The 27224-nt window shown below is 44.2% G+C and overlaps 3 protein-coding genes across 8 annotated transcripts; 2 read left to right on the forward strand and 1 right to left on the reverse strand.

Moving 5' to 3' along the window:
* Positions 1-55: 55 nt before the first annotated feature.
* Positions 56-16583, forward strand: LOC146175468 (BRISC and BRCA1-A complex member 2-like). Its single transcript, XM_084581847.1, has 12 exons — positions 56-333; positions 549-625; positions 736-827; positions 1239-1427; positions 1511-1585; positions 4580-4677; positions 6335-6434; positions 6567-6637; positions 7880-7962; positions 8832-8982; positions 10488-10590; positions 16402-16583. The coding sequence occupies exons 1-11, from the start codon at positions 221-223 to the stop codon at positions 10543-10545; spliced, it is 1107 nt and encodes a 368-aa protein (XP_084437973.1). The 5' UTR covers positions 56-220; the 3' UTR covers positions 10546-10590; positions 16402-16583.
* Positions 15445-27195, reverse strand: LOC146175469 (GDP-D-glucose phosphorylase 1). Of its 5 annotated transcripts, none has more exons than XM_084581848.1 (12): positions 26984-27189; positions 26796-26877; positions 22091-22327; positions 21512-21619; positions 20364-20408; positions 20206-20292; positions 19573-19631; positions 18077-18179; positions 17900-18000; positions 17002-17153; positions 16876-16941; positions 15445-15707 (listed from the first exon to the last, which is right to left on the reverse strand). In XM_084581848.1, the coding sequence occupies exons 2-12, from the start codon at positions 26859-26861 to the stop codon at positions 15556-15558; spliced, it is 1176 nt and encodes a 391-aa protein (XP_084437974.1). In that variant the 5' UTR covers positions 26862-26877; positions 26984-27189; the 3' UTR covers positions 15445-15555. The 5 variants fall into 5 exon arrangements, with proteins under 5 accessions (XP_084437974.1, XP_084437975.1, XP_084437978.1 ...); XM_084581849.1 differs by having other exon boundaries at positions 26969-27189; XM_084581852.1 differs by lacking the exon at positions 22091-22327 and having other exon boundaries at positions 26969-27195.
* LOC146175470 (uncharacterized) lies at positions 22469-26708 on the forward strand. 2 transcript variants are annotated; one of them, XM_084581861.1, is made up of 2 exons: positions 22469-22900; positions 24550-26708. In XM_084581861.1, exons 1-2 carry the CDS (start codon positions 22862-22864, stop codon positions 24871-24873), a joined length of 363 nt encoding a protein of 120 aa, XP_084437987.1. In that variant the 5' UTR covers positions 22469-22861; the 3' UTR covers positions 24874-26708. The 2 variants fall into 2 exon arrangements, with proteins under 2 accessions (XP_084437987.1, XP_084437986.1); XM_084581860.1 differs by lacking the exon at positions 22469-22900 and adding an exon at positions 23481-23614.
* Positions 27196-27224: the final 29 nt, after the last annotated feature.

The raw sequence follows: 27224 nt of genomic DNA on the forward strand, positions 1-27224 counted from the left end.
ATGGCTAGAAATGAGAACGGCTGATAGCCGATGCAAGTCAATCGCAGCTGACCGTACGGACTTTGTTTTGCGGTCTTTGTTTTGTTTTTGTTGTAATTTGTTTTTCAGTGATGGTCTTCGGTTGCTTGTGCTGCTTCTGCTGCCCAAAGTTGAATCCAAACGGAGAGACGCGTTTCTGACACTTCGTCCGAGACCTTGCTTCACGTTGATAAAATTGGAGATGGAGACGGTGTTTGCTCCCCACGTTCGCTGCTACTTGAAAAATTTGTTGGAATATACTATGCAGAACATGACGACTCCGCATCCCATTCGCCTTGTCAGCGCAAGTCACGGGTAACTGGGCGTTCTTCACTTCGTTCGTAATTGCTCATTGCAAAACTACAGATGATTGTCCCTGTCCACCACCGAACGATTTGATTTTGGTGGTTCGGGCTGTTGTGAACCCGCGGCCGGTCTCGGTTGCACGAACGCTCTTGTATCGCATGGAGCTTGAGAAGGACGCCGATCATAGGCCTGTTGTGGTTGAACGAAAATTTGTTATTCTCTAGGGGCCCCAGGGATGGAACTAAGCAGCTGTGCGACAGGTTCAAAATATCGGTCCCTTACGCCGGTCAAGCCATAACGTGTATGTTCATTTCCTTTTACGCTGCAGAACGTGTGCCCGCATTTGGCTGCACACGGGATCCTTTGGTCAGTCCTGTAATAAATGTATGTGCCCGTTTGCTCTCTTCCTAGGGGAAGTTATTTTCCAAGCGCATAGGCCAGAGCTACCACCAGATTTTATTTTTGACGACACTACCTTTCAGCCAAATATCGAAGAACTCCCTGTAAGTCCTCTACGACATATATTGGCTGGCATCCAGGTTTTCTGCCGTTTTATTTCTACAATATCTTTATCACCTTAATATTACAATGTTGCTGTTTTGTAACACAAAGCACCATTGTTTAGCAGGGGCTAGTTGTGATGACATCTTTCAAAGTCAGTGCAAACAACGGAGATAGACACTTGCAGACACATCTTGCCAGTGTGTGCCGTGTTGTTTTTCTCTGCTGTTGTGTGTAATCCTCACAATTCAGTAATCTTGAACCATGTCATATTATGTAGCCTTTGCTGGAGCAATGTCCAGAGTAAAATTCTATGTAAAGTTTAGTCAAGTTAATTAAGCAAAAAAATTCTCATTGCACTTGATATATTGCTGTTGCTTTTACTTACCATCTCCCACACATTTTTTCTATAGAGTCTTTGTGACTGGAACTCTGAGGATGATCAAGCGCTCACAAATGTAGTCCACGAACTATTGGAGCAGTACCGGAAACACCAAGTTTCAATGCTCGATGACTCGCCTAGGCTGCAGTTCGAGTACTCGTCTCTTATTCATCAGTCAGACATTGCTGAGTCAAACATACAGGTGCACCTCAACAAGAAGGTGAGGCTGTTTTGCTCTTTGTGCAGCCAAGTCATTATTGCATATCCAGTACAGTGCAGCAGGTTTCTTTCCTCTGGTTTCAGAACCCTGGCAGTCCTGTAAGGTTCTGGATCACTTTGCCCATCGACTTCTCAGGAATTCCACCCATGTTTGCAAAGGTGTGAACTACATTCTTTAGTTTAACATGTCCAACTCCTACAAAAATTAAACTGTCAGTGGCAGTGTCTATACTTCATTTTACCGAGCTCATTGGAAGCTACATGTGCCGAGTCTCCATTAAAGACATGACAGAAATGCTTGCGTGCCTTGAAACCTGTCACAATGTAATTAAATTGTAGATGTTTTAACATGCCGTGTCCAACCTGCCACAGTGGCTATGGTGCTCGACTGCTTAGCACAAAGTTGCAAGACTGAATTCCAGCATAAGATGGCTCTAGTTCAGTGCAGGCAAAACACAGAAACACTCTTGTAATGCACCCAAGGTGTTTTGACTAATTTGTAGCCCCCCACTATGGCATTCCTCATAGCGAATGTGCAACTTCATGACTTTAAGCGTCGTATACTGTACATATACTGTACTGTAGAAAACATGGATTGATGCCCCATGCAGGGCCTCTTTGGCTTCACTTTCCTGGTTGTCTGGCACAGCCTGTGGCTACAACCATATTGCCCAAGCATCTTGAGGCAAAATATAAGCATTGCCTCGTCTTGCATGCAGCAACTAAATTCTTTTGCTGCTGCACAAAATTAAAGAGGAATTCAGGTTCAGTGCAGGATATGCAAAGCCTGGACATTGTAAACAGCGCTATTAAACACAACACTTTAAGCGCTAGCAAAAACTTGAGTAGCCCTTGACTTGAAAGCCAGTTGGTGAGATAGCATTCAAGTGCAAACATGTTCTCTCACTGGCTGTGCATGTCATTGGTGTTTTGCTTGTATGTTTTGCCTTGCATGCATGCTTTTTGTGCAGCAGTGGAATCCGCAAGGTCAGGTGCGAGCAGACTGTCCATTTATTAACATGCTGTGGCGACATTAGGGGCTTAAAGAGACTGAACACTGACCAAAATGTGTAATGAGAGTATGGTAGAAATGAAATAATGTGCCGCATTTAGTATAGATTGAGTACTACAATATCCAGGAAATAAGCCTTTATAAATTTAATTTGGCACTTAAAGTCGGATAAAAGCTGTAGAAGTGACCTCTTACGGTGAAACACTGTCGTAATCACTGTAGTACCCCACATGGCCACATCTCTGCAAAATATCATTGATTTTCTTAAGTGCACAGTGCACTCTATTCATTGAAGAGTGCTCGCCTTTTTTATTGTAATAAAATGATAGTGTTAAAGGCCCCATTCACCGAAAGTCCGGCATCGGTGGCCACCCGCTGGCATAGGCATTGGGAATGAAAAATCGCATGCATGGCGCTGCCAGGCGATAGCTGGCAGCTGACCTGGCCGAGCACTAGCGAACACGTTTGGCAGGAGCTGCCAACTCGGACCTCTCCTTTCATATGGGAGGCTTATTTCAGATACAGCCTGCCAGGACCCAAGTGCATTCAGGTTACCCCTAGGCCACACAGGCACATTCATACGGCTTGGTTATAGCGGGAATTTATAAGTGAGCTGGCAGCCTACACTATCGTGTCATACCCTTGAAGGCTGAGCTTAAGTGTTCCCCGTAATATTTTTGTTGCTCCACATTGTTGCTACATGGCGCCACAGTGTTTTGAGTTCTTTGGATGAAGCGGTGACCAAGGCCCACTAAAGCTTTCATCGATGATGTGTACGTTTCTCTGCATGGAAACTACTAGAATGGCCTCTACTTGCACTATAATATGTATAACTAGTTCTCTCTGGTGGGTGAGATTATATGTTTTTGGTACATCACCTTTGTTGACGTGCAGTCGTCACCGCAGTCACTGCTTGCCCACATTGGTCCATGTAAAATTGGGTGCATGCATTGATGAAAAATTCTCTGTAAAGTTTTATTTACAGCGTTACTAACAAAACTGCCACGGAATTGGCGACTCATGATGGGAAGCTTTCCATGGGACCGAAAGGACGCTGAAAGTGCAATGTTCTGTTCCTTTAAGTTAATTTTTTTGCTTGATGAAACTGTTGTGGTTAGGCTATCGGGCTTTCACTCAAAAGGCTTATGTTCATTTTGTTTTGCCAGAAGTTTAGTGTGTTATTTTTGTATGCATTTTGTTCATGTCAGTTTTTCATCTCGCTGTTGTGTACTCAAAACCATTGGAATAAAATCATCTCCGCTCTCTCGCTTGCTTTCGTCAGTAAGGATATCTGAAAGACATGCGCATGCTCATGTGATGTGATATTGGCTGAGAAAATTTTTCTGAACCATTATGTTGTGTGCATTTCATGTCCCGTTGGTGTGTTTCATGAAGTAAAGCACCGCGCGAGATTAGCTCTCTGTTCTGGAAGATTTCTAGCTCTGTTGTTTTTAGTAACGCCCCTTACAAAGGTCCCTCTCTTTGCAAAGCATAAAATTGCAGGTTTGATTCTTGATTCCAGTAGCAATCGTTTAGCAGGGTGAGTCGCAAGCGTGCTTGCGTGTGCGTGAGCACTGTGATTTCAGTGCATGTTAAGAAACCACGTTTAGCAGTATAATCTGAAAAATTTCCTCTTCAACACCTTTTGCACCTACTGTAGTTCTTTGGTGTGTTGACGAGTGCAATGATTTTCATACAATTGGTCAACCTCATTTAGCAATAAATAGCAGGCTTGTTTTCAGATCTGTGCCTGCTGTAATTTCTTCATTTAGCTGTGGTAAATTATGTAGCCATGTTAACTTTTTATCCTGATCATTACAGTCCTCTTACTTTCCTACCAGACTACTTTGTACTGGGTGATTTAATTTTGTGGCAGGAGGCAACAAAGATCTGGGGTAGGGCAACCATAGCCATGGCAAGACAAGGCTGATTGGACATCTGTGCACAACGCCTTGCCCTGCTGTGGATGCGGCTGAGGAGCAGATGATAGCAGTATTGATTACAGGCTTCAGCATTCGTTGCACACCTGTTCGGCAGCTGAATGAGAATTTTTCAGAACACGTGGATGGAAGTGTGATGAAGTTGCATGCTGCACTCTCTTTCACTTGTGCAATCTGTATCATCTGTATACCCCTGTATAGGAGAATCTCTCGGAAGACATGGCCATCTTGCAAGTGACATTCCAGAGCCCAGAAGGGAGCCGTATACTGCCACAGCTTTTCCTTTCTCCACGCGTCGAGTATGTACTGTGGAATCCATTAATATTCTTTTTTGTCTTCTACCCACTGCTGTAGCTCAGTGTTCAATGCTTGGCTGCTCTTAGTCGGAGAACCTGGGTTTGAACCCGGCCGCAGCGGCCATGTTTTGATAGAGGCAAGACGTTAAAGACACTCATGTGCTGTATGATGTCAGTGCTTGTTGAAGACCCTTCTGCAGGTAGTCCAAGTTAATCTGAAGCTCTCCATTACAGCACCCCTCATAGCCCGGACTGCCCTAGTGTGTTAAACCCCACTTACCACATCTTAATAATGGGAGAAGCCGTTTGTGTGTAGGGTAACTGTTCCTTCTTGTGCCATTACTTTCAAGTTGTTGCTCGATAACTACATTACACATTTACCTGAGTGTAGCTTAATGGACAAAGAGCTAAGTCAACAAATCACTGCCCTCGTGCAGGCCGCTCAAGTCTCAAAGCAAGAACATATATTGCTCAAACTGTGAAAGCTAACAAGGCTGATTTGCCCTGTGCCGATGTAAAAGTCGGTTGAAGTGTTGCTTTGTCAGTTGGAGGTTATAGTTCGAAGGGTAACATTATTTTTTTGCAATGCAGACATTGTTAGTGATTGCTATCCCCCCCCCCCCCCCCCGCACACACACACATGCATATATGTATATATATATATATATATATTCTCACTGTTCACTGTCCACCCTCATTGTAGATTTTATGACTTGAACTATTGCCATTGCATTTTTCAACTAGAGCAAGTTTACTGAAGAAGAGCTGCTGCTTTGTGCTGTTGAATATTTCTCACTGTACAGGTTACAGGGTTAGTTATCTTTACAATTAGATGCTGTTTGTACGGGAAGGAACAGCAGTTTACAGTAAGTAGCGAAGCACTGGAAGTGGTAGGTGAATATGTCTATTTAGAACAGGTAGTAACCGCAGATCCAGACCATGTTATTTTTCGTGAAAGGGAAGTAACTGGGAGAATAAGATTGGGATGGAGCGCATTTGGCAAGTACTCGCAGCACACTATAATGAATATGCATTGTATTGAGTTTGATGCTGCATAGGCAACTAAAGACATTATGCACCAAACAGCACGAGCATGATATTTATTACAAATAGAGAAAGCAGAGACGGCATCACTATTTACTGTTAAAAAGCGATATTTATTGCTGCTATATTCCACAAGGTTCGCTGGAGAATTCAGTTTTTTGAACTAGTTTATTTGAGGTTCGTTTAATTTAAAAAAAAATAAAACATGCACTTGCGCCAAAAGATTGTTCATGGATATGCAGTTAGCACCAAAAAATCTGCTCATTTTACTTCGTATTTACTTTGTATATGTAGTAGTGCACAGAAATGTGCCTTGCCTCTACATGCATGTGAAGTCAACAGGATGCCTATTCCTAGTGCAATTAATAAGCAATGGAACTCTCAAACCAGGCATCGCTTCCTTCCACTGTTAATAGCAATGCGTGCATACCAAAATTAAAGTTGATTACAGTGCGAGCAACAGTTGTAGAATAAAACAGAAGTAGAACTGTAATGTGTGCCTGTACTCCTTTCATTAGCAAAGGCAAAAAACGAAGCAAATGCAGACAGCACGCTGCTAGTTCAGTTAATTTGTCAGTCAGCGTGATTGAAGCTCTAGTACTGTACGTGCTTTCAGGGCGCTGTGCAGTTCAGTGGCAATAAAACTCCCACCCTTCAACAAGGACAGCTGCCTCATGGATTATGTGCCACAGGTCAAGCAGCTGCTTGAAAAGAAGGTAAGCATGCTTCACGTTCAGCCTCTTTTTCATGTGTGGTGAAAAAGGAGGCTCGATTTCAGTTCTGGTTCCTTGCTAGCCAAACTGCCACACCCAAGAGATTTCACTCATACCTGACGTTTTTTTGTTAAGGTGGAGCAAGTTTCAACATCGTTTGCCAAACGCAAGGAATATGTGGCAGCATTCCTCAGCCATTTTGGCAGGTATGACCGTTACATTCAAATTCTAACAACAAAGTACTGTATATACAGGCATAACCAATCTGCTTGTATAAAACACTGAATGCACCTCTTGCATTAGTCCATGAAGTTCTAAAAAATCCTAATTGCCATGCATAATAAACGCACCTGTGCAGCAGCACAGCAGCCTGTCTTTGGAGTTTGAGTCAGCAGAGCCTCAGTGTTTTGCGTATGACAGATCCTTTCAAGGTTCCCTAGAGAGAGACTGCAACCTTATATACACGACTTTTGTGCAGGTGTGTGTATGCAATTACGCATCACCAAGTAATCCATTGCACTTATCTCAAGTAGCCTGCCTGCTAAATTATTAGGCAATCATTAAAATATGCCTTCTCCTCTCATAAGGTTAATATTCTTTCTTGACCCTTTCACTGCCGAGTTTTTTTTGGGACTGCTGCACACTCCCTGCCGGGTTATTTTGCATGTTAGCCGGGATTTTTACATGTTAGTTCCGAGGAAATTTTCAGCCAGTAATGCACTGCGATGCTCTGCAGGATGTGCTTGGTGAATATTTTGCTATGCTAGACAGGTTTCTGCTTGCTGCCCGTTTTTATAGGCGACAGGATCATTTCCTCGCTGTCTTCGTTTGACAAGCTTTTTAGCTCAGCTGCTTCGTCTTTGTCACTTTCATTTGAGTAAGAATTCATTAGCAGTTTTTCATTTTCTTTGCCCTTAAAACTGTGGACGCATGTGTCACACTGTCTCGCCATGGATGCAGTGCGGACGACGAGAAAGTGATGCGGCGTTGTTGATAGTGATGATGCGGGTGGAGAAACATCTGATCCATATGTTGTTTCAAATTTACCCTGCAAGATTTATGCATTTATGTGGCTTCGCCGTCCACAGCACGACATGTCCACATCGTTATTGATATACAAGTAGTATCGAGAGCGGCCAGAGGGTGAGTTACAATGGCAACACGAGTACATATACTCAGGAGTGGCGGATGTTATGCAAGTATGGTCTACCGAGATGTCTCGAGAGTGGCAGTGAAAGGGTTAACCATTTCTGTGTTGTATTTGATGAACGTTATGTTGCTCTTAATGGGCCGTGTTTTACCACACAACAGTGCTCTCATCAATCTACCTGCCTGGTGCTTTTATATGTTTAAACTTAGTTTAGCTTACTGTACTAGTGCTGTACCTCTGTTTTGTCCCTTGAATAGCTAGGTACTGTTTCATCAAGAGTGCTCTCTGTGTGTTGCAGGAACCTTCTGGAGTTTGATGCTGAGGGATTTGCGAGCCTGTCATTTCTCTTCGAGCACGATGACTTCTTTTTCATCCTAAGCAGTGAGTATGCCACTAACGATGCTACACACTAAAGGGAATTGAATTTTTAACGCATCATAAAATGCCGTGAAGGTGTCGGCCAAATGATTGCTGCTGATATTTATAATGAACAGTGCTTGCATCTCTTCTGTCGGTATTGTAGTCATAGGTTCATTCGTACTATAATATATTGCAAGCTATAATGCAGTTAATTGTAGCACAATGTTTGCTTAATGTAACTTTAAATGGTTTATCTCTCCACAATGTATGTCATCTTTATAGCCATTTGTTGAGTGCTCATATTCTTTAAGCACATTGCTTAATATCAGGTATTGCACTAGTATTTGCTGATCCAAAAATCATGATTAACCGATAGTTTTCTCAGCTGTGACCAAAGTAATGCAACAAGATTTTTTTTGGTTTGATCAGCCATTTGCAACATAAGCACTCCAACTTAGTTTCTGAATAATGCTGTCTGGAATTTTCAGCCATAGCCATATTTTGGTGTGTATTTCTAAGCAGGTGTTGATGGTGCTAATGGAAATTCCGGTATACAGCACTCAGGCAGTACACATTTAAAAGTTAAAATTATTTGCTTTGTGATCATCTTGCAAGTGCAAGCTATAGAGCTTTCTTTTTTTCAATATCGGCCAATATGTTGAACACAATTCTGTTTATCAGGAGCAGGCAGTCTAGTAAAAACATTTTGCTCTCCCAAATTGAGCCATGCAGACTTATACAGCGGGTGTCGGCTGTGTACCAGAAATTAGGGTGTTTAGTACTATTGTGGATGCTTTGATGCTCGAGCATTCAGTTTGCTGAGCCGCACTTGTAGTAACTTGTGACGGCTTCCTAACTCCAATCGCTTAATTGTTGCCTTTCCTGCACAGTTGCGCTGCCACAGACTTTCCCGCAAGACAAGCCATCCCTGACCTTTCAGTCGGCTTACCACACCAGCTGTGGGTGGCCGTACAGTATCACCTGCACAGACTATCCCTACAGCCCAAGGTGGGAGGCATCCGAGATGGCCGATCGAGCAAGGTAGGTCTCACGCAGAGATTTAAGCAAAAGCCTCAGGTGCAGTGTATCTGGCCTGGTGGTAGGCACGTTCATGCACAGACCCTCGTCTATGAGGGGTGCCTCACATGACCTTAACCTTATTTGGCAGTTCTGAGAATCAGGTCACTTTAACCAAATATTTTAGCCGGTATGATAAATCTTGCATAAAAACATGGCAGTAGTGCAAGTGGTTACGTAGTGAATGCAAGAGCACTTTTATTTGAAGAGTTGAGTAATCAGTAAATTAATTTTGTCTATAAGCAGAATGTGTGGCAGGGAGGCGAGGGCTGCGTGTTCAAAGAGGGCAAGGTTGTGAAAATGCAGCGCACTGCCTGTCTATCAGCAGTCTCGCAAGGGAGATGGTTTCCCTGATGGCAAGTAGCTCTACGTACTTTGGCAAAAAGGATTAGGGAGACAGTGTTGCTTGAAGAGAGGTGCTTTTCAACTTGGATCATTTGTCTCCAAACATATACCGTATTTTCCGGTGTGTAACACACACCTCTCATATTTAGAGGCTTTTTGCAAAAGTTGGCTGTATACATGTTGAACTCTTGTATAAGATGCACCCCAATTTATCTAGTTATCATGTATAGTAGTAAAGTTAGGGAACTTTACTATACATGCTTGCGTGGCCATCACGAAATTCCCCATGCCTGTGAGTTTTGCAGCACGAAATTGAAAAAATACCCGCAATGCTCGTGCTCAAAAGTACTGCTGCACAGGCAGAGCAGCAACATTTTATTTTTACTCAAGACCTTCAAAGGCTTCAGCTTCAGGCACACTATGAGAAAGTTATCCAATTCCTAGTGTCACTGCTGCCAAGATATTCTCTCCCCACTCATTCGTTGCTCTGATTGTCACTGTGCTCGGGCACTCGGGTGAATGCGGCACAGTATATGCAAGAAGTGGAAAGTTGCAAATGGCATAGGCAAATGGTAACTACGAAAATGAGTTGGCTTGTCCTGGCTTGTCTTGGCAGTGTTGATGAGCAAGGAGCACAGATGTTGTCATTTTTTTGGCATTACACATTACTAATGCTTGGTGCATAGATTTAGTAATCGTGGAAGTTACTACAGTCGCCGTTTCACAGTAAAGTTCACCTAGGAACTTTGCAAATGAGAAAATAATGTATACAAGACTCACCATTGTATAGAATGCAATAGCAAAAATTACGTAAAAATAAAAATAAAGTGAGTCTTGTACACCGGAAAATATAGTAAATGCATTCTGTAGCGTTATATGCATCAATAAGACCTGTACAGGTCTAGCTAGACAAAGTAGATATGTTGTCCAATGTGTCAGAAGACAGTGATGAGGCAGCCTTGTTGAAAGCAGCACAGTTAGTGTTTTATTTTTGGACGTTGAATACATTGTTGTTCTCAAAAGTTAGGGAATTCTCCAAGGCCTCTTTGGCACTTGAACAATCCTGAACAAGTCATTATGATGTTACCTCAGGTTAATTTATGCATTTGCTTATTTTTATGCAGAACCTTTGTGACGGAGTATGTTCCAAGCTTCCAGAGCAGCTCTGTGAAGAACCGCTGAGGATGCCACACACCATCTCAGCGTTCCTGCTTCTTGTATATAAAAGTAAATATGTCTTGCTCTCTTATGCTGACTTTATCCCAAAAGTAGAGGTAATGTCCCTGTTTACCGGCGAAAAAAAGATCGACGACGCTCAACTTACAATGTACGTCAAGGCTCTGGCCACTTTTTTTCTCGCAGATGTACTGTGAGTTCATGCGCCTTTGCGGGAGGGCAGAACCAGTCACAACTTATGAATAGTGACATTAAGTACACATAGCAGGTGCAATTCTTCCCATGCATCTTATTCTTCCAATCAGTGTCATAGATGCCATTTCATGGACTGAAACCTACATGACACACATTCATGTTAAAAACAGAATGCATTTAATAGGCAAACCTATGCAGCGAAGATGGGGAGTTGTCAAGTGATGGGTGCTTTTGCTGGTAATTATAAAAATGTCTCAAATGACCACATTCTCGAGGTGCAGTGGCTGACCTTGTGTGAAACTACACTATTTCAGATTTACTACTCTTGCTTAATTTCAAGAGCCCTCCAATACGGCATCTCTCATAGCCTGAGTCGCTTTGGGACGTTAAACCCCGCAAACCTAACATTTGTTGAAAAGGCTCCTGGCCAGGGTGTGGCATTTTAAACAAGCCCAAAGTTTTGATCAGGTATCAGAGATAGTCTTTGCAAAATACTACAGCAATGCACTCCCCGGGTAGCATCAAAAATACAAATCAAATCAAAGCTCTCTCATGCTCCCCTTCGGGAGCCAGTTTCCCTACTCTAATCTGGGTGACGATCCTGGACGTGATGTCAGTACGCAAGATGATATCCACTGGTTCGTCTCTCTGACTTAAGGGTGGAGGAGACCACTAATTATGTGAGCCGCTCTCTTCGCGCTTCTCTCTTGCCCGTTTTGTTGTCACGCATGTGGTGTACATGCTCCGAGGCCGTTCTGTGTGCTGTGTCGTTCCTAAAGGCTTCCTACAGACACCACACCTCCTACCAAGCGCAGAGGAGTATGGAAGGGGTATTTGGCTTGTGGAGGCTAGACGGTCAGGCGGGAACGGGAAGAGAGAAACATCCTAGAATCGATTGATTGTGGTGACTGTAATTGTGCTTGAGATAAAAATGTTTGATGCTTAGCGTTCTGGGGGCGGAACCTCAGTCATCAGGGGAAAAAAATATTTTCGACTGGAGGGTGGACCGTGAACATTTAAATACCGTATTTACTCAAATCTAACGCGCACCTTTTTTCCGATATATCGTGTCCAAAAATTGGGTGCGCGCTAGAATCGAGTACGACCCTAAATCTCCGATATCATATCGCCATCGGCATTTCAAAATGGCCGCCTGGTATGCACTTCAAGCCTACTAGCTGGTCTAGCTGTCTATGCCTAGCTGCAGTAGCGTCCTTCGTGTGCTCTGGTACATGTGCTTTGGTTAGCCTACCCGTTTTCTGCGATTGACCGACCAGTATGGACGTGCCGAAGATTCGTCGAGTTCATCATGATGCCGCATTTAAACGGAAAGTCATCGTGTGTGCAGAGACGGACGGAAATCGGGCCGCATCACGCGCATTCGGAGTTCCGGAAACATGCGTGCGGGACTGGCGCAAGCAGAAGGAAAAGATTTTTGGCAGCAAGGCTACACGAAAAGGTTTCAGTGGACCGAAGCAGGGCCGGTTCACCGAAATAGAAGAGCGGCTCGCAGAATATGTTCTAGAGCAGCGAGCGGCGCAGCGGTCAGTGACGACGGACCTGCTCAAAGTCCGGGCGATGCAGCTAGCCCTACATGGATGGATGGATGATGGATGGATGATAGTGGCTCTGCCCTTTGAATCGGGCGGCAGCTTGCGCCGCCTAGCCAAAAAATTAAAAGAAATATATTTATCTCTTCCCCATTTTTAGCTTCTAATTCGCCCGTATCTGCCCCCCTCCCTTTTTTTCCTCTCTTTATTCTCTTGACTTTTTCCACCAATCCTCTAACCTCTCTTTTGTTATCAGAACGCGTTCCTCATCCATTCGTCCATCTTCCCCAGCAAATCCCAGCGCTCTCTCCAGATCTGCCGCTTTTTCCGCGGGAAGGGCAGGACGAAGTTTTTGGCACCTTAGAACAACATGTTCCGTTGTTTCCTCCTCAGTTCCGCACGCCGCGCATAATATATCTACTTCCTGAAATTTTTTCCTGTACGTTTTTGTTCTGAGGGCCCCTGTCCTAGCCTCAAACAGCAATGAGCTCCCTCGTGAGTTGTCGAATAAACTTTCTTTCTTTATATCCTGTTTTCGAGTTCTATACATACCCAATGCTGATTTTCCTTGCATTCTTTCCTCCCACATTTTCCTTTCTGCCTCCTTTACCTGCTTTTCAATGCTGCTGTTTTGCTGCGGTGTATCTCCAAACTCTAGGTACTTAAATCTGAGCTTTCAGGTTCTGTTAGTCCATTTCGTATTCAGGCTTTTCATGAAGAGGTGCTTGTACATTTTTCGTGCCCACCTTGATTCCTCCATTTCGGTTAGTCTCTGATCATATTTTAGTTTGCTAATTGTCTCTCTAACCTCAAATGATGCCCAGCCCATATCTCCCTGGACTCCTTCATTAGGTGTGTTGCCATGTGCTCCCAGTGCCAATCTACCTACCTTTCTCTGTCTGATTTCAAGGCCTGACTGTACTTCTGATTTCATGCACAGGACTGCATTTCCAAAAGTGAGTCCTGGTACCATAACACCCTTCCATACCCCTCTAACAACCTCATACCTGTTATAATTCCAGAGGGCCCTGTGTTTCATAATATCCGAACTCCTTTTCCCTTTGTCTATTGTAATTCCTTCATGCTTTTCTAGGTAATTTTTTCCTTCGTTGATCCATATGCCCAGGTATTTATAGCTCTCCACATGTTCAACCTTGGTGCCTTGTATTTCCAGCACGTCCCCCCTTTCATCATTAAATACCATTATTCCTGATTTTTCACTGCTAAATTGCAGTCCCAGCTTTTCGCCCTCTTCTCCACAGATCTTAAGCAGCTCCTGCAACCCATCCCTCTTATCTGCCAGCAGTACAATGTCATCCGCGTACATCAATCCTGGTAGAACTTGTGTTACTTTCTGTCCTCCCTGCATATAGCTAACGCTCAGTGTTAGGTAGCATATAGCTAACGCCGCAACGCGGAGCGACTTTAAAGCGAGCAGGTGCTGGCTGTCTAATTTTATGAAGAGAAAAGGCTTTTCTCTTCGAAGGCGGACAGGGATATGCCAGAAGTTGCCTGAAGAGTACGAAGAAAAGCTGCACAGTTTTCAGCGGTTCGTTGTAAGTTTGCGCCGCAAGTACGGCTACCACCTCGGCCAGATTGGAAATGCCGATCAGACACCGCTGTACTTTGACATGCCTGCCACCACAACCGTTGAAAAGAAGGGGGCGAAGCAAGTGCGCGTGTTGTCTTCCGGCCACGAAAAAACACGCGTCACCGCAATGCTTTGTTGCACCGCGGATGGACACAAGCTGCCCCCGTATCTCATATTCAGGCGCAAGACGCTCCCGAAAGGAATCGTGTTTCCGAGTGGCGTGATTGTGCGCGCCAATGAAAAAGGTTGGATGACAACGGACTTGGTCGCCGACTGGATCGATAACGTCTGGCGCAAGAGACCCGGCGGCAGTTTGGGCCTGCGTGCGATGCTTGTGCTCGACGCTTTCAAGTGCCATCTCGACCAACGCATCAAGGACAAGCTCGCAGCGTGCAACACCGACCTTGTCGTGATACCAGGTGGCATGACATCGCAGCTCCAGCCGCTCGATGTTTGCTTGAACAAGCCAGTGAAAGATAGGATTCGGGCGCTGTACACCGAATGGCTTGTGAGTGGCTGCCATGAATTCACTCCCAGCAACAGAATGAAGCGTGCCTCGCTGCAAGAGTTCACTGGATGGGCGAAAGATGCGTGGTGCACGATACCGTCTGCCATGGTCATCAAGGCCTTTAAAAAATGTGGCATATCGAATGCCATGGACGGCACCGAGGATGAGATGCTTTGGTCCGTCAGCAGTGACAAGGAGTTGTCTGACAGCGACGACGAGTGAACCTTGTGCCGGCATAGTGACAATCTTGGCAAGATAAGCCGTTTCCTTTTGTGTGTGTGTTTTTTAGTGCACCGAGATTAAATCTTTGCTTTTCCAAACGAGACAAAGTTGTATTGCTGTATGAAAGTGTTAGGTGCGCGGTACTCTTTTTCGCGGAGAACGGGTGCGCGTTACAATCGGAGCTTTTTTTTTTTTTCGGGGGTGGGGGTCACGAAAAACGGGTGCGCGTTACAATCGAGGGCGCGTTAGATTCGAGTAAATACGGTACTGTCCTTATCACTTTTATCTGTGAAATTTAGCTGCCTTTCCTGATCTAAAACTATAAAATGCATTGGCCATTATGGGCTAAATTTTGCAAGAATTGAGAAAACAGAAAGTGAAGGGTGCTCCTTATCTTGCAAACAGCTTTACCAAGTGTGCAGAGGATCCAGAAAATGCAAAAATACAAGCACTGCTAAGAAAAGCGATGTCAGACATATCCCATTGGTGATCTACACGCCCTAAATTAACACGCGAATTTCTGGCTTCTACATCTTCATTGAAAAAAGTGAGTGGTAAAAAGAAACACCGTTTGCATGCTGTTGAAAAAAATGTGCTCTAGGTTTCCTGTGTGCAGCACGCTTTGCAAATTGAAGTGTGCCTCACTAGAGACTGGGACTCAAATCACAAGTTCTTGTTGGCTGAAATTGATTTTGAGTGCCTTCATGGATCAAGGGCTCCGCTCCAGATAGGTGAATAAAATATGCCATTAGTGCAGTGACTGCTGTCTGAATTGTGACAGCATTAACCTCTGCCTATAGTCACATGCCTGTGACTCCATGCAGCATTTTGATAAATAGACAGCATAAAATGTTCACATAAATATCTTTAATAACAACAATGAAAGCTGCAGTGCCTTTGTGGAAAGCAAATGCCAACAGGGTGCCTATACCACCTAGACAATGGTTATGTCAGCTAACGGGCAAGTTTGTATACAAACTATGGCTGTCACCCCAGTTCTGTGCCAGAAGTTGGGAGCGCACTTCAGCAAATGTCTTGTCGCAAATTTTCTGCAGCTCTTGTGCGACAGAGTCTTCGCTTGCTGCCTGGTAGCCCTCCTCATCTATGTATCAAAGAGGAAAGAAGAAAAAAGCACAGGTGGAGGCTAAATCAAATGGTTAAATTATAAGGCATGCTGGTAATAAATCTCCAAGTACTCTCTTTACGACACACACATCTAGGGTACGTATTCAGGCGATTGTAAGTTAACCTATTTTCTAAGATTCGAAGTTGGGGGGTCGACTTACAATCGAAACAGAAGCATGGCACTGTTAACAAGAGCAATACAAAACCCATATCAGGGAGGCTACGGCGAATTTGTTTGCTCTTTAGCTTTAAATGCAACATTCAGTTACTGTGCGTGCTTCTCGTGAAGAATTGTTCTTTTTAACTTTTTCTGCGCAGCACAAACTGCAGCTGCGAGAGTGTCGATAGTTTACGGAAGAGCCGCTGCTGGAATCGCTAGCTTGGGACTCGATAATCGCGGCGACGCTCCTTTTTTTGCATATCAGTTGTGTCGGGTCACGTCACACGGCGGCACTTCCGAGGAGTGTCGGTGGTTGACGGAAGAGCCGACACCGATCATTCATTAAGTTTGCGCTCATTGTGCGTTCGCATTTTTGACATTATGACCGGCTATATGCTTCGTCATGGCTCTCCAGTCAAGGAGAGCCGTTCAAGGAGGCGGCTATCATTTATGCCAAAGCAACAACTGCACTGTGGGCCGCAAATTCGAAGCTTCTAAATGGGTTATGCAGGAGTGGCGGTGGCAGCGAGACAAAATTTTCAACAGTAATGCCAAAAGAAGAGGCTTCCAAGGAATACAGTTGGTAACCTATCCAGAGCCGGATGCCAAACTTGCCACGTATATCGCCGAAATACGTGATTTGAAGTGGAGACAAGTTGTACAGCCAGGAAATAAATTTTCTTGTTGAGAGCATCCACTGCAGTTCTTTTTTTTTTTTTTTTGGCGACATGCAATTTGGGGGGTTGACTTACAATTGTGGAAGTACAGAAACATGGTTAGATGTGAAAAAGTGAAAATATCATACTTTCCCTGGATTATGCTCTTAAACAGCTCCAGTGGGCTACATTAAAACCTCATGGTCAGCAAGGCGTACCACAATTTGTTCTCGAACTGCTTCACAATATCATTTTTGCACTATTCTACTGCCGTATTCAAGTGGCTCACATTATGCAGTACATTTGCCAGAAAATACAAGCCAGCTTACTTTTCATGGGTATGTGCCCTGCCAGCTCGCAGAGAGCGACGTTGAATGCAGACTCATCTTTTGCGCCTAAGAGAGGGAGGAAAGATTCAGTGCACTTGTACATGAAAAGTGAGCAGATGAACTCACCGTAGCATGACTGCCGTGCCCACAGATACACACGAACGACAGGTTTCTCTGTGGAATCTGAAGCATCCGCTTGAAAGCTGGTCCCCCTTGTCATGAAGAGGTTGTGAGCTGTGGAGCTTTTTAACAGCATGCTAACAAGCACCATCACATCCCTAGAACATAGAGACGTACAAAACTCAATGCTGGATTCAACGTCTGGGCAAATGCATAGTTGCTTTTGCATTTAGTGTTGTTGCAGGTCATGAGACATGCATAAAGGCTGAAGACTTAGCACTTGCATCTGCTTGGGACATGCATAAACAGGCTGAATGATTTTAGCACTTGCATCTGCCTTGAAACTAACTTATATTTACATTTCTAAAATTAAAAGTACTTATTTTTTATTCCAATCTGTGGGATGTCCAGCAAACTATGTTAGGTTCCAAAACCAAACAATTTAAAGGAGTAGGGACACAAGTGTTGTTGGTTGTGTTCTTTTTTGGGATGATACACATGACATCAGTAAATGTAGTTTGCCACATTTTCCAACAACTGAACAATGGCAGTGACAGTAGGGACAAGTTGAGAAAAGACAATGGCAAAACTTGCTTTTCGTTCATTTACTGTCATTCTGGCTCATGTAGCAGGCTGACAAGAATAGGAATGAATTAAAACAACAAAGCAGTTCATCACTTTTTCCATGCCTGGAGTAATGTACAACATTGTTTCAACTTATCTTTAACGCCATAGCCACCGTACAGCAGCTGGAACCAAATAGACTTTATGAACTTATTATTTCGCAGGTATTTTGCATACAATTTTAAAGAAAGGAACAAGCAGCCAAAAACATAGTGTCCCTACAGCTTTGACAGTAGCATATCCACTGATGATGGTCAGTCACAAAATGGGAAATTCATACCGCACAACAGCTTCCTTGTTTGCGTTCGTCACTTGGAATGCAAACCCCTTAGCTGGATAGTCAATGATTTCGTAGCATTCACTCCGCAGATGACTGACCCTCTGCACAGATGTGTAACAGCAGCAAAGCTTCAAACGCTGCCAACAGCAACAAAAACGCACATGAACGGCCACTCACAGCTGTTTCAATGTAAAGCCTTTGTTCAAGGTAGTAAACGTGAAAGTGCTGGTGATTCACTGAAGCAAAGCCACCGAGGCTATTGAAACCCATCCGGAAATTTCTGAAAGCAAGCAAAGAATTTTCAGGCACAGGACTATGAACACTGACACGATGCCAGTGGATAATGTGGTGCACATAATTAAATAGTAAAATCCAAAATGTCCTTTCTCTAGGTACACATTCTACATCAAGAATAGAAAAAAATATATATTCTAGTGTTAACCTTCCAGTCCTCTGCTACCAGCTAGTACAGCTATGCTACCTCTCTCATGGCTTTTGCCCCATCTTCACCTGAGAATATAATTATGTCCAGACAGCCAACTATCCCTTTGGGTGCCTTGAAACAGGAATGGTGTTTTTTTTGGCATCACTAATTCTTGAAATTATTCTGTTCACATAAGAAATTGACTTGCATAGGAACAGCCTTTTGCAAGCACAGATATGAGCACAATCCTACCCACAAGAAAAGTTGTAGTGTTTAGGTGGTGGAGCTAATATTCTTGTTCTATTTAATAGAACATGCTCAATACTAAGATGTATAGTATAAAGATTTAAAGGTGGAAATTCTCTTTCTAGTGACAGTCAAAATCAACCTGTTTATTCATTAGACTAAAAAAAAATTCAAAAACCTGCAGCTGAAAAGAAAAAACACAAACATCTACGTTTCTTCACCCAGGTAACATATAAAATTAAAATATATGCTTTCTGTACGAAGGACTTGTGCATTACATCAGTAAATACTATTAACCAATTTTGTTCAGAAAGTTTTGAGTTATGTGAAAAAAATGCGATCCCTAGTCCATCGTGCCAGCTGGCAAACTAAGCAGTGCCAAGATGGACATGCGGCGGTCTCGTAGCGCAAGACAACTTTCTACCTGGCCACCGGCAAGTGATCCCTCCCGTAACATGCTGGCACTCTGCAGATAAAAACTGTGACCTTTAGAACATGCAGGAAAGTAGGCATGGGCAGGGAAGTGTCGACAGTGCAAGGATGTTTAACTGGTATTTGCATTTTTCGAAACATAGTGCGAAAAAACAAGGACAGAAGAAAGCAGCAACAGGAAGCATTATGGGGGTTACTGAAGTTGTTGGCTGTTTTAAGTATTTAGTGAAGTGAGTATTTTTCAGATATATTGTAACTAGGTCGCAGTGATGCAGAATTCAAGATCACATGGTGGAAGGTGGAAGTTATGTTTTACCAGGCACTATATGTGTTCTGTAAATGTGAAACCTTATCATATATCAAAACACACTACCATCATCAAACATTGCTTCTCTCTATTCTTTTACTATTTTGGTTTTCATTCCGTACTTTCTCAAAATGCGCAACTATCACCAGCAGAAACAACAGTGCAAGAACTGGCGAGAAAATACAAAGCCAAGCTGCTGGTAAAGGAATAGAGGAAAATTTGGTTTTCCATAAGTGAATTAAGACGCTCACTGTGACCACTCACATACTGCTGCTCAGCAAGATGGTTTCAATAGCCAGGCTGAGAGACTCTGCTGTGAGCACCTAGAAAAATGGTGGTCAGCGTTAGTGCTTTGTACACAAAAGGCATGCAAGCAAGACATGTGTCCAAGAGCAACGCTATGCAGTTAGCATCACAGCCCCCATGAAGATTTGTTTAGCCTCGCCCTTCTGCCATGCTTGTGCTCACTTGCACTACCAATATACTATATGGCCATCATATGCTCTACCGAGCTGCCTTACTAGAGAATTCCTGCGAACATAGCTTTTAGACAAAGTGACACCAATAGTTGGAATCTTTTGTGTCACTTAGCAAGTGACATCTGTTGACCATGGATGAATGCATTTCTTGTAAAACTGGACGCGTGGATGAACGTTTTCTCTCGCATGAAATTTTTTCGACAAGGACTTTCCAGAACATGCATTCAGGCACTGGCTGGAAAAACAAGCAGAGGTGATAATGGGGTGGTAGCTAGACTCTAGAACTGCATCATATAAGAGCTACACACTCGTGACCAGAGGCAAGGCAGCGATGACTACAATCACCATGGCCCTGACGGAAGCAGTACGTGCAGTGGCCATGGAACGCCTGGATACGCATACGTGCATAAGGACTCACCTGTGGTAGGCACTTTTCCAGGCTTGGAACAAGCAGCGAATTGCAATACTCTAGTGGACTGACATTGATCACAACCCAATGTCCTGCCTGCGAAACGAGCCCTAATGGTAATACCTATGTAGCAAATTTGGGTTTGAAACAGCTGTGCAGCAGCTTACCCCTTTCCCTATTTCGTTGTTGGAATTCTTGAGACAGAACAGCATCTGAAAGAAGGCAAAAGGAACAATGGTTTCAATATAGCTTGTCGTGCAAGAAAAATACACTTTAGTGCTCCGTTTTTTATCAAAATTTACCGCTGTATTCCGGCACATAATCCAGGGTTTTCTGCGACAAGCCGTGTCAGCCACTGCTGACCAGGGCAAAAATTCTAAGCAAGACTGACAGCCAGGTGGCATGAGGACCTACCAAGGCTTTTGTCATAAGCAAAAGCAGTAATTATTTAGTAAGTAAGACTTATAAAGCCACAAACCGAAAAGAAAGCAGCCTTCTGAGTATCGCATGAACCACAAGTTGTTTGTAATGGTTTGAGGATATAAATTTTTCTTTCCAAGTAAAATCACTTGACAGTCTGCATCTGCTCTATTCATACTCTGTGTTTTGATGCTGAAGAATCACTACCCGCATTGATAATTTCATGGCCGTGCCTGCAAAGCCTCCTTCAAGCAACCATTCAGAGAAAAAACTCGCCCCCAGTGGGTTCTGAACCCATGGCGAGGCAAAAAGATCAGCTTCTCTAGCCACTGCATAAGACCACTTTGCCATTTCAGAGCCAATTTCGATTTCTTCATGTGCTGAGCCACCAGTCCTTGATGCTGTGCTTTGTCATCTTCATATTCTCAGACAAAGCTGCACTAAAGGCCTTATTAGGCCTTCTTCATCCTAATAAAAGTCTAAAGCATCCGTTAAATTCCTCACCAAACATGGCAAGACGTGGCAAAGGAAAGCTAAATGAAGCAGAACTTAGCTAAACAAAGTGTTAAATCATGCTTCTACATGTATATCCACGCTTAGTGAAGCTAAATCGCCACTTCTTTTTCGGTACTTTTTGTGAGGGCATGTCTGAAGTGCTTGAGCAGTGCTCAGAGCAGATGAAGCAAAATTTCGATGCAAGGGGTTTCACAAAAACGCTTGCGCTCGCTTGAACACAGCTGCACGTGGAGACAAGAAATTGATACATGACCATTGTAACTCCACAGTAGCAGCTGCATGAAGATTTCTCTTTGTTTTACAGCACAATGAACCAGCGTTCTAGATATGCCTTCTCACATGTGTAAAAATTTGAGAGAGGCTAGCTGCTGTACATTACCTCTGCCTCCTTAAGCTTTGTGAAGTTGAAGAGGCTGCCGTCGAACGGCATGCAGACAGAGGTGACATGCTGAGGCTTCCTCCGCTCCTGGGCTCTCTTCGGGTTAAGCTGTCAAGGAGTGTTGAGTAGGTTTGAAAGCATATAGCCATTGCACTGCTCAGCTTCTAGATTTTCTGGAGATAACAAGCTGCATGAAGTGCTCAGCTGAAATATGTATCAATTCTCAGCTTTCAAAAAGGCAAGCCATGCAGTTCACACTGTGACCAAGACAGATAGGCAAGCTAGTTGAGTTGAAAGTCCTTTATTGACTAGGAAGGCTCATGGCCATGTATGGGGGTAACGGGGAGTAGGCAGAATCTTGTGTTAGCATGCAGGTAGTACTGCACCAACAGCGTGCTGAGATATGCTTGATTCAAGTAGCGATATGTGCAGAAACATGAAATTATGTGCAAACTGCCGACATCACAATAAAACTGACTATCCACTGCCTTGGTAGAAAAATACATGCACGGTGCTTAGCGACTGAACGTATGCACTTGCAGTGCCAACAGCGCGCACGTCACGGCCTCGTTGGTTTACCTGAGCTACGAAGTTGTATTTTCCGGGCAGTATCCGCGTTTCTAGCTTATCCAGCTTGTACCAGAAATGACCGCTCGCCATGGCCTCGCCCCATTTCGTCTTCAGCAGTTGGTCGAACCGCGACGGCTGACATTCTTCGCCACCCGGCGCCACGTCGTAAACGAAGTCTCCCTCGCTGTACTCCAGCATTTTAAGCTTCATGCTTCCACACAGTCGACTCTGAATGAATGGCAGGTACTACAAAAGAATGAAAAAAGAAAAAAAGCAAGGTTGTTACAAAAGTCGTAATGCTATCGCCATCGCGCCTGACAAGATTGAAACGGGAGCTGCTCAGCAGCTGCTGTTTTCTAACGAGCCACAAGTGCCGGTCAGCACGAAGACTGGCTTTCTTCCGAAATTACGGTCGAAATCCGCGAAGCCGGGTATCACCCGCGCCACGCTTGCTTTCCGAGAACCGCTGTAGGATTGCCGGTGATCTCGGCGTTCCGTCGTTCCGTGGCCTTGCCTTTCACTAGATTGCCGCTGCGCCCCGGCGATTGGCCCTCGACGCGGTGATACGCATCGATTTGTTTTTTTCGCTGCCGCCGCCGGCCACTTTGAGCCCTTTCCTTCCGGACGGGCCAACTTATTTGCGGCGCTTGACATCGTGCCGCAGCTTACTTTAGGTCAATGAAGCAGCCGCCCGTGGCGTCTGGGTTTTAACGGCGGGGCTCATTCCTCAAGCCTCGACGCTCGCTCTTTCTGACGTGCTGCGTTGCCGGAGAAAGGAAGATGTTGAAGAACATATTCGGCAGGACCACGACCATCTACGTAAGTATGAAACCGGCTAAAATGCGTGCATGCTTCGCGTGTATGCATACTATAACAATATGCAGCAGACGCGTACGCGCAACAAACGCGATTGTGATGCAGAAAAAAAAAAAAGGGGGGGGGGGGGGGGGGGAATATGAACGAGAGAATGCGTCCGGACGATTAAACTGCGCATATAAAACGACTCGGAGCTTGCAAGTAACGTTGGCCCTTGCACACGTCACGGGGACAAACGCGCGAGACGAATGTGGCCTGTCTGCAACAATAGCAGGGCATGCGTCGGCTATTTTCGCCTGCCGCACGTGGTTTCGACTCTGTGCAGGAAAAAAAAAAAAGAAAAAAAAAGTGCAAAAGATACAAGGACAGCTCACCTGTGCAGCAGTAGTGTAAAGGCAGAGCGAGCTGCGCTTTGAAACAGCTTGCATTCGAGCTCGCACTCGCGTTACTTGACGTCTGCTAGCCGCGAAAACTCAAGTACTGTGCGACGTCAAGTCCGGCGGCTCATGCAGCTGATACGAGCTAACAGCACTCCCCCTCCCCATCCTGCTTCCTAAAGCCGCCCCGATAAACGCTTGTCGTGGCTCAAGCGCGCAGGTAGTGGTTTTGGTTGACGCGAACGGAGCTCTAGCAATGGACGAGACCCGCAGGTGCTGCGAAAAGAAGCCCGGAAGTAGCAATGGAGCGCAAAGCGGCACAACCACCACCTACGGGTCGGTGAGTTTCGGCATAGTTTTTAACTTTTACGACGAGAAACACCTATCCCTTTCTCGTGCGCCGTTTGTAAGCGGGGCGTCCTTCGCTAACAGTCTCGGCGCGGTCAGTCGGCGCTAGCATTGCCTGCGTTTAAATACTTGCAGGCATTCATAAGTGAATAAACTGAAGGATGTGGTTGGACAGTCAGATGACTCCTGAATTGTAGTCACTATATGTTATGCGGCAGAAGCACCCTTCGAACTTTTTGCAGATTGCAGGCAGGCTTTATCTAATATTACAAGGAGTTTTGTCCAATGTATTTAGGGGAATTCCCCGAGATGGAGTGAATTTGTAATGAGCGAGTAATTACTCATTTGCATCCACGAGTGCAGCCGTACGGCTGGAAGTAAAGCTGCACAGCTTTCACAGAAACTCGTAATTAAGAGAAATTCATCCTGGTCCGCGATTTGAACCCAGGTCCCCTGCTTGTCCATGGGCCGTTGCCCTACCAACTGAGCTAACCAGGACAGCTGGCATTCAGATGGTAGGGCGAGAGCGAATTGATCAATAACTCGAAGTGGGAGTGGTGTTGGTCTAATATTTAGGGGAATCCCTCGAGATGGAGTAGATTTGTAATAAGGGAGTCATTGCTAATTGACGTCCACTCAAGCTACAAAGGAAACTATACAGCTCTCTCAGAAACTTCGTAGTTAAAGAAAAACTCATCCTGGCCTTGCTCTCGGGTTTTTCTAAGGAGCCTTTGGTTTTACTGATGCACACCACAAATACCTCCCTATATTTTGCTGGAAAAAAAAAGGTTACATTGTGTTGGGGCCAAAATGTGTTGTATCTGTCCATAAATGTGTTTCTGGCCGCAGGCACTAAGTAAAAATGCCACCAGGACATCTGGTTCCTAAAATTTCTTCCTCTGGTTATGTGAAAATTTCCTCATGCAGATGGAAGTGGCAGACAACTCTGCAAACACATTGGAAGCACCTCCAGATGCAAGGGCAGGTGGGGACCACAAGGGGGTCGGAGACATTGAGCTGGCTGGAAGCATAGTAAGAGATGACGACAGCATTGTGTGGGACCCAAAGCCCTGCAACTGTGTTTCCAATGGACCCAAGTGCCACGAGTGCTTAGCAGCCAACAAGGATGCCATGAAGGTGCAAATGGAGTCGTGGTCTGTGGAAAAGACTGTGATCTTTGGCGTGATTCTTGGTGCTTTCCTCATTTGGGCCGTTGTATTCGGTGTCTGCCTCAATGTCTTCAAACTCTAATGGACACTGTCTCCATAAGTGTGCACCATGCATGGGCCTTTGTTCATGAGATGTGAGCTGTGCAAACTGATTAGTGATATTGTATCGCGAGGAGTGTTGCTGACGCTGTCGTAGTAGAGCAGCGAAGTAGCGACTATGTCAGTGGGGAATTAGTGCACCTTAGTTGCTGCCGAATTATTTTATACCACAGTTTGAAATCGAGCTTGTGCAGTTACCGTTATTGAGGCAATCTATGAACAGAGCCAAAGAGTTTGTGTTCTATTTCATTTAGTCACATTTTTTTCATGTACATAGCTTTTTCAGAATTTCTACGTAGACTTCTTTTAGGCAACTACCTTGACATCAATATGACCCACCAATCTCACATACTTCATCTTTGGTATGCTCACAAGCAGAAAGGCAGCTTGCATTTTTTTTTCCCTTGTTCATTGGTATGCCAAAGACATTCAGCCATGACCAATGTCGAGCTGCAGAAAGTTGGAGAGGCAATATAAATGTACTGTCTTGAATGATGCTGACTAGTTCAGTGAATTCAGTTGGAGCACACAGAAATATACAGAGCAAACACCCTGCATCTTATATTTTGTCACCATTTTGGTTTAGCCACTGCGTAATGACACACATGGGCTGTGACCATTTTGTCTTCTGGTATTTCACAGCCTTTGAAACAGATAAACCCATGTAACAGTTTAGGTGGCCATGAAAGCAATGTGGATCATCTTACTTATTGACCATACAGCAGATATGTGCTAAAGTTGGTGGTTTTTCTTGCATGCTAATGTTGTAACTATAATGTATGCCAGGACATTAGTTTACAGTTACATCACAAGGTAGTAGTTGTGGAAGTTCCACATAAAAATATGAATGTTTCAGTACTTGTATATATAAGTACTTCTCAAAAACCTATTCTAGATAGTCTTGGGCAGAGTAAAGATGATTTCTTATCAGGGGCACAGTTGGTAGATATATCTCAAGAGATGTGATATGGGATCATACTTGAGGCTGTGGAGTGCAGCACCATGCATGATTATTTTACAGCACGTACCTTATACAGCAAACACCTTCGTAAACATGTTCATCTTCAACCAATGTTTAAATGTTGTGTATTTGTATGAACTGCACAATTTGTTCGTAAATTCTGTTACTCTACATAAGGGTTTTTCATTTCTTAGACTGGGGATGAAAAGTACATTTATTAAATAAGCAGTATTTTGTTGGCATCTTGTGCAAGTCCTGTAATCTATTGTGTTGCATAGTACCCTTACTTCCCACTGTTACATACAACAATTTGTAGTGGCAAGTTGCACACTGATGTTTTTCTGTGGCCTCTTGTAATCCACGAATCTCTTCCCAATGCTTACTGCACTCACTTCCTAAGGCCATTGGGTAAAGAGCACCCAATGCAATATTTTGTTCAAGCAGCTGAAACCGGTGGTAAAAGCAACTGCTTTATTTGTTTGTGTGCTCAGCAAGATTAAAATTGTCATTTCGATAATTTTTAGTGCTAGAAAGCAGTGCATGCTGCAAGGCGTTTTGCATCTTGTGATGAGCATTCAGCGGCCAACTCAGAACAAGAATGTGTGTTCTCACTTCAAGGCTGTCAAGATGTTTCTGTGATCTTTGCATACTAAGGCTGATGCTATACATGTATATTGTTGGAACGCCAGTAATGTATAAAATAAATGCCCTTTTATTGATATACAGATAATGCTGTGCAAGCATACATATGTCAAGTTAGATAATTGTGCAATAGTTTTCACAGTCATTTTGTACCTACATTCATAAGAACTTTCACGTCTGTATTGATATTTCATTATTAAACATTGACTGTGACAGCTGCTGTGCATATTTTTTATCATTTCGCAATACAAAGCTTTCATAAAATGCGCACGCACGCACGCAACACACACGTACACACACACCTTGGCGTAGAGTGAGATGCTCTTCACTTTGGCAGGAACGGTGGAAGAGACGCCAGTCTTGCACATCCAAGGTAGGAGAGACCTGTTGGTAGACATTATGGTTAAGCTGGACAGAACCTCAGCTGACAAGTAATCGCGTCACTCTGAACCCGATTCCCAAAGTTTTGCCCAACCATTTTCGGACTTGCCTCCGCAGAGGGTGAAGGCAGCGAACTTTCCGAGTCCCTTCAAGTGGCGACTGTGGTACCACACGTAAGCCGACGCTCCCAGGAGTCCTCCGCTGCCCACAAGGCGGCACGCCAAGCAATCGTCAGATTCTGGCTCTTTTGTTACTCCCATCTTCAAACTTTAGGCGGCATAACACCCAGCACCACAGCTACAGTCAACCATGACACAACCGTGCGGAGCGGACGACGAATCGCCGATATC

The sequence above is a fragment of the Amblyomma maculatum genome, chromosome 10 (assembly GCF_055883805.1).
Source record: "Amblyomma maculatum isolate TAMU_Amacu chromosome 10, ASM5588380v1, whole genome shotgun sequence".
Classification (NCBI taxonomy): Eukaryota; Metazoa; Arthropoda; class Arachnida; order Ixodida; family Ixodidae; genus Amblyomma; species Amblyomma maculatum.